The sequence below is a fragment of the Crocuta crocuta genome, unplaced genomic scaffold, assembly GCF_008692635.1.
Source record: "Crocuta crocuta isolate KB4526 unplaced genomic scaffold, BGI_CrCroc_1.0 scaffold613, whole genome shotgun sequence".
In the NCBI taxonomy this organism is placed as follows: Eukaryota; Metazoa; Chordata; class Mammalia; order Carnivora; family Hyaenidae; genus Crocuta; species Crocuta crocuta.
Window position 1 is genome coordinate 623,227 of NW_027528880.1, and position 11,558 is coordinate 634,784.

At 65.5% G+C, this 11,558-nt stretch overlaps 1 protein-coding gene across 1 annotated transcript; it reads left to right on the forward strand.

Annotated features, from left to right (window-relative positions):
• Nucleotides 1-11,167, forward strand: SLC17A9 (solute carrier family 17 member 9). The gene is made up of 14 exons (XM_077756812.1): nt 1-123; nt 1,527-1,674; nt 2,487-2,925; nt 3,293-3,432; nt 4,975-5,074; nt 6,094-6,224; nt 6,790-6,886; nt 7,076-7,172; nt 7,755-7,842; nt 8,716-8,750; nt 9,088-9,203; nt 9,426-9,481; nt 9,634-9,663; nt 10,196-11,167. The coding sequence occupies exons 1-14, from the start codon at nt 1-3 to the stop codon at nt 10,357-10,359; spliced, it is 1,764 nt and encodes a 587-aa protein (XP_077612938.1). The 3' UTR covers nt 10,360-11,167.
• Nucleotides 11,168-11,558: the final 391 nt, after the last annotated feature.

Consider the following 11,558-nt stretch of genomic DNA (forward strand, 5'->3'; position numbering starts at 1 on the left):
ATGGGGCACCCGGAGGCCGTGGCGATGGTGCCCCCAGGTGGTCTGCGGGCTGCCGCCGGCTGGTCCAGGCCAGCTGCCCTGACTCTGATGGGCAGTTTGGACTGTTTGCTCTGTGCCTCCCCAGTAAGGCCAGTGGGACTGTTTGCTCAGAAGGAGCAGTGTTCCCAAGATGCCCGCTGCCCCTGGGCTGGAAAGCTGGGGCGGGAGGGAGGACCGTGTGAGTGCTCACAGGGCACCTGCTGTCAAGCCCCAGGGGTGAGGTCGCGGAGACACTGGGGATGTCACCTTCAGGTTTGGAACCCCAGAGGGGAGGGGTGCCTGAGCCTGCAGTGGTCTGCCCGCCAGGGGCTCCGTGTCCTGGGTCGGGGGTCACTGGTCCGGTGCCACCTGCGGGCTCATCAGCCTCGCGGATGCCTGCCCCTGCCTCCGCCCCGTGGTCTTCAGTTCTGGAAAGAAAACTAGCGTTTGGGGCCCCCCCGGGCCCAGAGGGACAGCCGCTGAGCTGCCCAGGACCCCACCTCCCAAGCAGGGGAAACCATCCAGACCTCCCGTCTGGGCTGCTGCCCCCGTCGTCCCGACTCCTGAACCGTTCCAGTAACGTTTTAGGAACCGAAGTGGGGGTGGGGGCGTGATGACAAGGGTCACAGGGCAGTTTCCGAGTGGAGCACCCCCGTCCCCCCCGGGCCTCTGCCAAAGCAGGTCTAGTGTCTGGCTTCTGGAATTAACACAAGTGGAATATTTTTAGCACGGGACCTGATTTCCCACTGGCTCCGGTATACAGAAGCCGGTGGGCACAGAAGGGCGCCCTGGAGTCCCGTGCGCTCCCCCCCCTCCAGCATCCAGAGGCCCAGCTTGAAGTCCGTGGTCCAGAGCATCCTCTCTTCTGCACACCTGGGGAAACCAGCCCAGGGAAGGGACGGGGTTCCCTGTGTCGTGCCAGGGCCCAGACGGAGACTTCCCTACTGTCCACACCACACGCCCCATGTGGAGCTGGATGGCACTTTGGAACTGGAATCCCCAAGCCCCAGAGGGAGCCCTGGCCTACAGACAGGGGTTTGTCAGGGCCAGAGGCTGGGCTGCTGGAAGTCGGACTCGTTCACCCCCAAACCCCCGAGTGATAGTGTCGAACCTCAAATCAGCCGTCTCTGCTGGTAGGACCGCAGGACCCCTCAGCCTCTCGGGGGCAGTGGCTCCTTGGCTGTGGGGGGCCCACCGTGGGGCCACTCAGCAGGCTGGGGACACGGGAGGGCTGCCTCCTCCCTGCCTGTGGAAAAGTCCCCTGTGGTTTGTGGATGGGGAGCGGACCCACGTGGGAACACGGGCCGGAGGAGGTGGACACGGTGGCCTCGCCTCTCTCCCTCCTGGTCACAATGGCTCCTTGTTGGGACACTGGGAACTTGCTAGTCACTCTGCTGTTTACTCACCCATGAAGGAGGCAACGTCATGGGCTCGAGCCCTTCTTCACTAAGGAAACGGAGGCTGAAGAGGCTGGGCCTCTCGTTCTGTGTCCACACACCCACCCGCAGCTGAGCACGTGGAGGGCAGGTGCAGAGCCACGCTGCCCTGCGCAGCCCCCGGGACAGCTCCTGTGGCCGGCGGTGCCTCCTGCTGGGAGGACCACAGCCCTGGCTCCGCCCGGCGAGGCGGGCCCTGCTCCCGGTCCGGGCGTCTGCGGTAACGGGCCGTCTCCTCCCAGCCGCCGACGGGGTGCCTGCTGTGTGTCCCGCTCGGGAGGGGGCCCACGCAGGCAGGGCCCCTGAGCTCCCTGCGGACCTGCTGCGGGGCCCCCGCGGTCTCTGGCCACCGCCCCCCCGCTCTCATACCCCGCTCCCGGCGCCGGACACCACAGGTCACCAGCGGCGCCCCTCCCCCGGCCTCCTGTCCTCACAGCCGGCGCCCACGGCCCCCTGTCTCTCATTGTTTACAAGTAAGCTTTGTCTCTGGGGACAGTTCCTGGCTCACAGCCGCGTGAAGGGAGTCTGGGGTCCCCTCGCCCCCCACATCTGTCCGCGTCCCGCGCTTGTCCCACCTGCGAATCCACGTCCACACAGAACTACAAACAGAAGCCGAGCTTGTTCAGATTTCTGCCGTTTGCTTGGACCCCGGGGCCCCACCCTGGGCCCACAGCAGGGGGGCCCTCCCCTGGCGGTGGCAGTTTCTCACTTCCCTTGGCCTCGGGGGCCATTGGGAAGCACAGCCAGGGGTCTCCAGGACCGTCCCCTCCAGACACCTGTCTGGCGACTTCCTCAGCAGCCAGGGCTGCCTCACCTCTGCCTGGGTTTCTGGAAGGGCCCACCACCCCCGCGGCACTGTGTCCCCTTGCTGGCCGCCCCCTTCTGCTGGGCGGACGCCGCTTTCCTGGGGGGCTTCGGGGGCCCGCTGTCCTGCTCCTGCCCTGTGGCGCCCCACCCCCGCCGTGAGAGCCCCCCCTTTCGGCCTCAGCCAGGGCCCCCCGGGCGGGTCCTAAGCCGTCTGCTCCCTCCCAGCTGCCTTCCTGGGCCCCCTGGCCTTGGGGGCAGTGGGGGGCACGGATCCGGGCTGCCGGGCCTGGCCAAGCGCCCCCAGCTGTGCGTTGTCTCGCCTGCCCTGCTGCCCCGCCCCCGCCGCGGTGAGCGGCTCGTCCCTAGTACCTGCCTGTGCCCCGCGCCAACAGACAGGGCGTTTAGGTGCTCGAGAGGCGGCCACACTGCCCCTCCTGGACCTGACTCAGCCCCTCCTGTCCCGCAGGCCCGAGTGCCAGGCATGGACGGGGACGCTGCTGCTGGGCACGTGCCTGCTGTACTGCGCCCGCGTCAGCGCGCCCGTGTGCGCCGTGTCCATGAGCCAGGACTTTGGCTGGAACAAGAAGGAAGCTGGCGTCGTGCTCAGCAGCTTCTTCTGGGGCTACTGCCTGACTCAGGTGGTGGGCGGACACCTGGGGGACCGGTAACCACCCCATCCCCGTGCGAGGCTGGGCTGCCCGGGGTGGGGGGGGCTCCTGAAGAATGAATGTGGGTTCAGGCCTGGCACAGAGTAAGGCGTCAGCTGGGGGAACCGAGGTGCATGGCAGAGGTGGTGGTGGGGCAGGCGCACGGCTCCCCTTGGGGTGCTTACCTGGGGGGCAGCTTGCTGGGGACAGAGAGGACGGGCCTGCGCCCTCACCCTCCGCCCCTTCTGCAGAGGAGGGCGAGGCAGCAGCGCCCAGCCTGGCAGCCGCTCAGAGCCGGGCGTGGAGCAGGCACCAGCCTGGGTCCTGCAGCGGGACCCCGTCTCCCTGCCTGCCACGCGTCACTGTCCTCTTGACCTCCCGCAGGATCGGGGGTGACAAGGTCATCCTGCTGTCCGCCTCCGCCTGGGGCTGCATCACCGCCGCAACCCCGCTGCTCGCCCGCCTCGGCAGCGCCCACCTGCTCTTCATGACCTTCTCGCGCATCCTCACGGGCTTGCTCCAAGGTACGGCCGTCTCGTGGCTCCCCTCCACGGCCCCAGCCTCGCTAGAGCAAAGCGAGTGCCCATGTGCGATATGCGCGTGCATGCATGTGCGTGTGGACATGTGGACATGTGGATGTGTCCCTGCGAGTGGGCGCATGTGTGTGCACACACGTGTACTCAAGCGTGCTCCCGCGTGCGGTGTGCCTTAAATCAGAGGAGGTCCCTGGGGCCTCCCGCATGGTGGGCAGGGAGCCGCGAGGACCGGCCCCCCGCAGCCCCCAGCTCTTGGCTGCGCTTCCTTGCGGGGGCCGGTTGGTTATACCACACAACGCCTTACGCTGAAGCACTGTCTATGTTCTAGAAACACTTCAAAGTCTGGCATGTTCTGATGTCAGATGCCCTCCTCTGCCAAAAAGTCTACTCCAGGGACGTGGGTGGCGGCCTGCTTGCCACCCGGTGATGGCTAGTGCCCCTGGGTGCAGGCGCAGTGGGGACGTGCTGAGCTCCTGCATGCTGCTGCGCAGAGGCTGCCCCTGGCCGCAGCCTCCAGGACCCACGTCTGGACGTGGCCTCTCGCTACTTCCTGGCCAGCCCCACCGGTCTGCCCTGCAACCCCCCCCCGCCCCGGGCAGTCTGGCTCCTGAGCTCCCATGAATTCACCCCAGTGCTGCACATGTGGCCTGTGGCTGGTCCCGTGGCTGGGGCCAGGTGGCCCTCAGTCAGGCCGTTTCCCCATCTGGCAGGGAGCTGGGAGGCTAGTCTGTGGCCCGTTATGAGGGCTCGAGGGGCAGCCATCAGCCTGGGTGACTGGGGTAGGTGTGGGCTGGGGGCCAGGCCCCAACGGGAAGGCCGAGCCCTGTCTCACCCTCTCTTAACTTTTCCTTGACTCTGAGAGAAGAGCACAGCACAACAGGCGAGAGCCGCCATCCCTTTTTGAAAAATTAGGTTTTACAATAATTGTAGATTCACAGGAAGTTGCAAAGAAACAGAGAGAGGTCCCAAGGTCCCTCCCACCTTCCTGCGGTGACACCCCATGTGGCTGCAGGACAGTGACACACCAGGCACTGTGGCGCCATGGGCCTGCTTGGGTCTCGCTGGCGGTATGTGCACCATGTGTGCGAACGTGTGCACAAGCGTGCCAGCAAGTGTGCACGTGTGAGCATTGTGAGCATGTGCAAGCATGTGTGTGTGTGAGCGTGCATGTGCGCCAGTGTGTGGGTGTGCATGTGCGAGCACGTGAGCGTGCGTGTACGTGTGTGTGCAAGCATTGTGAGCATGCATGCACAAGTGTGTGCATATCCATGTGTAGGTGTGTGTGCGAGCCTTGTGAGCGTGGGTGAGCATGTGTGTGCACACCAGGACTCGAGCCGCCGTGGCAGGAGTCCCAGCTCAGACCCGGTTGTCCCCACAGCCGCCCTGCGGCACGACCCTGAGCACACCTGTCCCCCAGCCGAGAGTCTTCAGCTGACAGGTGCTCAGAGCCCAGGCCTGCTGGCGCCCGGAGCCTCCCAGAGCGGCTCCCAGTCTGGCCCCCACCCTGGCCCCAGCTCTCTGCTTGTTTAGGGGTCTACTTCCCGGCGCTGACCAGCCTGCTGTCCCAGAAGGTGCGAGAGAGCGAACGAGCCTTCACCTACAGTGCTGTGGGGGCCGGCTCCCAATGTGGGTAAGTCCAGGCCCTGGGCACCCAGGGCACAGAGGGTGTGGGCCCGGATGGGGACAGGCCACGTGGGCACGCTGGCAGCTCCGGGTGACGAGCACCGGTGCTTCTGTCCTGCGGGGGGCCCCTGTGCATGTTCGTCCCCAGGGCAGGTGGTGCGGCTGAGGCTCTGGCTCCTGGGACACGGAGTTCCCTCTCATCAGTGCTGGGGGAGACTGAGGGTGCCGTCCCGATGGGGGAGGCGACCTGTGCTGCCCTGGGTGGGGGTGACACGGTCCAGACATGAAAGCTGTGTCCCCGCGCTCCGGCGTGGAGGCCGCGCTCTGGGGAAGGGACGCGCTGCTGTCCTGAGGGGCTCCGCCACCTGGGGCTCAGGTCCCTCACTTCCCTGCTGCCAGAAGCAGGTAAGAGATGAGGGGCAGGAGCAGCCCGGGTAGCAGCCCGAGTGCCCGGGGGAACAGGCCTTCTGGATCCGCCGTGTGGGACGGACCCGCACAGGGAAGGGTGTGCAATTTTTCTGAAATCCTGCTCCACCTGGGCGTCCGGGGCCTGTGTCTCCGGCTGAGAGGCACGGGAGCCAGTCTGCCCACTGCACAGGTGGGGAAATGGAGGCTCCGTGGGGAAGGCACCAGCCCCCAGGCCTGCTGGCCCTCTGTTTTCTCCTTTAACGTCTCCGTCACCGGCTGAGGCTCGGCAGGGGCCAGGCCAGGCCTGCAGGGAGGATCCCCAGGACGTCGGGCTCTGTGCTTGCTTCTCCAGCTTTTGCATTTAGACATCTTGGAGGCCAACTTGCAGGCCTGGGAGCAAGAAATTAAAGCAGCAGAGGGCCCCCATGCCCTGTCACGGCTGCACGGCTGTGCCCAGGCATCCGGAAGTCTCCCTGAATGCTCCGAACGCTTCACAAAATATGCTCCGACCAGGGCAGCTGCTTTCCTGGCGATGAGCTCCGTCTGGGTCATGCTCAGAGGTGCCGCCTTGCCCGAGTGAAGCCCAGGGTCACGGCTGCGCTGCTGTCTGTCTTCCAGGACGCTGGTGACGGGGGCCGTGGGCTCCCTGCTCCTGGACTGGTACGGCTGGCCAAGCGTCTTCTACTTCTCTGGCGGGCTCACCCTGCTGTGGGTGTGTTACGTGTACAGGTACCTGCTGAGTGAAAAAGGTAACCGCGGCCGGGTGGGCGATTGCCGGCAAATGCGGCCGCCCAGGGAGGGGCGAGGGCCTGGCGCCCGGCCCTGCTAGCGGCTACTAAACATCCACCCAACTAACCCTCGGAGCAGCGCCCGCTCAGCGGGGCCCTGAGCTGTGGCTCAGCCCCATCTGGAAAAGCATCCTCTAGACTACAGCCTGAGGAAAATGCCAGTTCTCGGGCCGGCTCTGCCCGGTTCAGGCCTGAGAGCTGTGCCCAAGGAAGAAGCGAGTATGCAGGGACAGGTGCCCATCGGGCACAGCCAGCTGGCAGGGGCCATCGGTCTAAATATGGCAGGAAGGGGGGCTTGGGGGACCCGAGGGCGGGAGAAGGACTGAGGAAGTCTGTTCAAATCCCTCCAACGCTGGCAGCCCGGGTGCGGGCAGGGACGGTGCGGCGGTGCCAGGGCAGCCGGGCGGGCCGCAGGGCTGTGGGGGCACTGGCCCCGGGAGCTGCCCCCCAGGAGCCGGTCTGCGGTGAGTAGACACTGTCCCCCGACTCTGAGTAGCTTTCATGCGGGAACTGCCCGCCCCCTCAGATCTCCTGCCGGCCGTGGGTGTCCTGGCGCGAGGCCTGCGGGTGCCCAGGCACACCAGAGTTCCCTGGAGACAGCTCTTCCGGAAGCCCTCTGTCTGGTGAGCAGCCACCTTGGGGCCGCAGCTGGGGTGGGGCGGCACGGGGTCGAGACCGGAGGATCTGGGGAGCTCCCTGAGCCTACACGGGTGTGGGTCCACCCCTGGCTTCTGGGCTCCATGCCCTCAGGCCCTGGGGCGCGGGGCTGGGGCGCGTGGACCCTGAGCCCGGTCCCCCCTCCGCCCCCGCAGGGCCGCAGTCTCCTCCCAGCTGTCATCTGCCTGCGCCTTCTTCATCCTCCTCTCCTGGCTGCCCACCTTCTTTAAGGAGACGTTCCCCAGCTCCAAGGTGGGTGGGCCGCCCTGGCGCTTGTGGGGTATGGGAGACACGGTGTTGCTTCTGGCCCCCCTCGGGCTGTCGGCCTTGTGATGACCTCACCCCCGCTCAGGGTAGACTCCTCTGGTCTGGTGCACGCCCGCTCCCAGGATGGACCAGTGCGGCTGCCCCTGCAGAGCCCTGCCCTAGGGCGCAGTGGACCGTCTGCACATGGTCATTACCAGAGCGAGCCAAGTGGGGGTGTGGCCTGCCAGTCAGCCTCGCTCACTCCACCCCGCCGTCCAGCCACCCTCGCCGTCTGGTGACCAGGACCCCATGCACCTCCGCATGGTGGGCCTGTGTCCCGCCTGCTGGGCCCTGTCACGGTGCGGGGGCCATGAGGGAGACTCAGCCTGCAGGGAGGTGGCACTAGCGGCCCTGGAGCTCGGCCAGCTGGGGAGAGGTCAGGGTCAGGGAGGCCCTGGAGCCTGGGAGCCCAGCCTGTGGGCGGGAAGAGACTTCCTGGGCATCAGGGGACGTGGGTGACCACCGGCCTGTGCAACCTCTCCCGGGTGGCCAGGTGTCTCCCCTCTGAGGCCTCCCTCTTCCCTGCAGGGCTGGGTCTTCAACGTGGTGCCCTGGCTGGTGGCCATCCCTGCCAGCCTGTTCAGCGGGTTCCTCTCTGACCATCTCATCAATCAGGGTGAGCCCTGGGGGAGGGGCCACCAGGAACCAACCCAGCCTTGCCGCACTGTGGGGGACGGCCCCCCCTACAGGGGGTGCTACAGTGATTGGAGGGGGCCTCATGCCCCCGGACCTCGCTTTGAGAGTGAGGCCCCGACCACCGCAGCCTCAGTTTCCCCCAGGGGGTGGGGCACAGGGAGGTGGGGCACAGGGAGAGGACCCGAGTCCTGTGGGGACCATGGAGCTCCTCCTTGGTCTTCAGAGGGGTCAGCGGTTGTAGGTCAGGGGGGGCTGTGTGTGCGAGCCCAGGACCCCAGCAAACACGCCTGAGGACGAGGATCTCACAGACACGCACGCTGCACACGCACGCACACGCATTCTTAGATGTTAGTCCTTCCCTAGTTACGGATGCTGCACACTCATCGTGGGAAAAGTAGAGACTTTGGAGAAACATGGAGAAACACGTGTGTAACCATCCCAGTGGCCTTCCTTCTGTGTGTGTGCTTGAGGAGAATCCTCTAGATGCACACCCAGGGCAGGGCAAACATGCTCACACACACACATGCTCACATGCACTTGCACCTGTGTGCACGCACACCCAGCACGCAGGACACCCAGACAGGGCACATGCACTCACACACACTTGCACATGCACCCCCCACTTGCACACGTGTGCACGCACACCCAGCACACAGGATGCCCAGTGCAGACATGTGGGCTCACACGCATTTGCACACGTCTCACGCACGACCCGGGACACCCCCTCCTTGAGCCCAGGGCCTGTCCCTCCCCTCCCTGCTCCCTCTCTGCAGCCGTGAGGGCTGGGACCCCACGCGGGTGCTGCCGGAGCTCAGCGCAAACGGGCCAACGGGAACCTCTCCCCTCTGCTCAGGTTACAGAACCATCACTGTGCGGAAGTTCATGCAGGTAGGGAGGGGGAATGCTCTCTGGACACCCCTGTTTTGTCCCTGGGACCTGAGTGTTGTGACCCCCAGTCTCCTGACCCAGAAAACATTCGGAGGTGCCCTGGGTCCGTGCTGGGGGCCGGTTTGGCTGACCTGAGGGCCTCCTCCCCGCTGTGCCCGTCAGGCCCCGGCACACATCTCTGGGCCTGGGCCGCTCCCATTCCCCTTGGGCCCAACAGGCGGGGGTCTCATGCCCTCCTGGGCAGGCCGGGAGGGGCTTTCCCCACTGACTTTGCTCAGTGCGCGCCAGGTGGCCCGGGAGTGGCCCTGTCGACCAGCTCCAGCCCTCTCTCCCGCAGGTCATGGGCCTTGGCCTGTCCAGTGTGTTTGCCCTGTGTTTGGGTCACACCTCGAGCTTCTGTAAATCTGTGGTGTTCGCATCAGCCTCCATTGGCCTGCAGACCTTCAACCACAGGTGAGGGCCGGGCGCCCCACCCACCAGCGGCCACCCTGGCATGATGGGTGCGCCCTGGCGTGGCTGAGTGCCCTGCTGGGGTGGGCAGGGCTTGGCTGGGCCGGTTCCGAGGGCCCACATGGCAGTTTCTAGCCCTCGGGTGCTCAGAGGACCAGCCCCCGACTCCATGGGGTGGAGGCCGCCCTGCGGTCACCTTCCCACCTCCCCTTCTCTTTCCCACAGCGGCATTTCCGTCAACATCCAGGACCTGGCGCCGTCCTGTGCCGGCTTTCTGTTCGGTGAGAGCCGCTCGCCCTGTTTGAACAGGAAGGGGCTGCTCCCCAGCCAGGCGTTGCTTGCCCCAGCCTCTCCCCGCTCCGGGCCCCCAGGGGCTCCCCCGGCCGAGGGCCTCCCGTGACCCATCCTCCTTCTTGCTCTGTCTCACTCACAGGTGTGGCCAACACAGCAGGGGCCTTGGCAGGTGAGAGGCGGCTGGGGTGTCTCCTGGCTGCCCGGCCCCTGAGCCTTCCCTCTTCTCCAGCCCCTTAGCCCTGCGGGGGGGTGGGGGGCACGGCGCCACCCAGGGTCCCACAGTGTCAGAGCAGCGGTGGCGGGGAGAGGCGGGCCCCGGAGCTGGCCTGGGGGGGAGACAGCCGCTTCCCACAGTGCTCACTCTTCTGCTGGCGGGCGCCCCAGCCCCCACGTGACCCACAGACGTGAGTCAAATCCTCAGGGTCCGGGTTTCCAGGGGTTGAGCGGCTGGATGATGACGCTGGGGCTCGCTCCCCACGGAGGACCTGTGAGTGGCCATTTCCTGGCCGGCCCGTGAGGTCTCTGGCCCTCTGAGGCCCTCTGAGGCCAGCCCTCCCTGGGCCCGGCGGCTTGGACACCTGAGTTCTGCTTCTGTCCCTCAGGCCCCCCGGGCCCCCCCAGGACCGCCCCCTCCTGGTAGCCCAGCCCCAGTCCCTGCCCCGGGCCCCCCAGGACCGCCCTGCCCGCCCCTGTCTGTGCAGGTGTTGTTGGCGTGTGCCTGGGAGGCTACCTCATCGAGACCACGGGCTCCTGGACGTCCATGTTCAACCTGGTGGCTGCCATCAGCGGCCTGGGGCTGTGCACGTTTCTGCTGTTTGGAGAGGCCCAGCGGGTGGACCTGAGCCCCACCCACGAGGACCTCTAGCTGTGCGGCTTGGCGGCTCCCCGAGGACCCAGTGCCGCCCACCTCGGGGCGACAGGCTCTGTTGAAGGGCCTCCCGCTCCTGATCCTGGGTGTGTGAGCAGAGGGGGCCGTGCCCCAGCAGAGCCTGGGCAAGCCTGGGCGGGCCTCAGGTTCTCCACCTGCCAGAGAGGTGATCGTGCCCTCCCCCCAGGGTGCGTGGGCTGGCAGGGGTGAGTGCGGTCGGTATTTTTAGTCGCTGCTGCGTTATTACAGTCTGTTCCCCGTAGGTCCTCGTGCCCACATGGTCACTGAGAGGGAGTGCTGCCTGTCATCACAGGGGTGCGGGCACCACGCAATCGGACTGTTCCCCTCAGACCTGCTCTGCTTTGCTTCTTGGCCCTTGGAGCCAGGTCATTCTTCCTGGGGGGGGGTGCTGTCCTGTTCACTGTGGGGTGTTTAGCAGCTGGCCCCCACCTACTAGGTGACCCCCCAGTCATGACAACCAGGCTTCACCCTGTGTCCTCAGGGACCGTGTCCTGGGCCATAATGGCGGCTCTGATGGAGTCTGTTGGGGGTTTTGGACTAGATGCCCTTGCCCGTCTTTGGGGCCCCCCCGGCACCCCCTGTGGGCCCCTCTCTGCCACGGAGGGTTCTGGAGACCAGGGAGCCCTCCCACCTTGTCCTTCTCTCTCTCATAATGAGGAACTGGTCGTCTCATGAGTTTGTAGTAGATTTTGCAAGATGTATATGTAGAAAAACTAAGAATGTGGAGAGATCACACCAGACTTATTTAAATGATGGCTATTAAACTGGGAAAGGAAGACTGTGATTATATTAACCTCCTTTATTTATTTATTCTAAAGTTTTTTATTCATTTTGAGAGAGAGTTTCCCAGTGAGCAGGGGAGGGGTGGAGAGGTGGGGGAGAGAGAATCACAAGCACGGTCTGTGCCGTCAACACAGAGCCTGATGTGAGGCTTGATCCCACGAACTGTGAGATCATGACCTGAACCTAAATCAAGAGTTGGACACTCAACCGACTGAGCCCCCCAGGCCCCCAATCTTCCTTTTTGAAGAAGAATAAACAGGTGTTAAAGCCTTGTTGAGCTCACCCCCGAGGAAGCCAGCAGAGTGTTACAGATGACGGTCAGGGGCGGCCCGCGAGCAGACACGTTTGCAGGAACGAAGGTGGAGGCGGATGTGCAGGGACCGCGATGGAGG

What these genes read in the sequence shown, in the direction of transcription:
- SLC17A9 (XM_077756812.1), top strand. Translation starts at nt 1, where the DNA reads ATGGGGCACCCGGAGGCCGTGGCGATGGTGCCCCCAGGTGGTCTGCGG. An exon ending in GGCGGACACCTGGGGGACCG is followed by an intron (nt 2,926 to 3,292) that starts GTAACCACCCCA and finishes GACCTCCCGCAG; the next exon opens with GATCGGGGGTGACAAGGTCA. An exon ending in AGACGTTCCCCAGCTCCAAG is followed by an intron (nt 7,173 to 7,754) that starts GTGGGTGGGCCG and finishes TCTTCCCTGCAG; the next exon opens with GGCTGGGTCTTCAACGTGGT.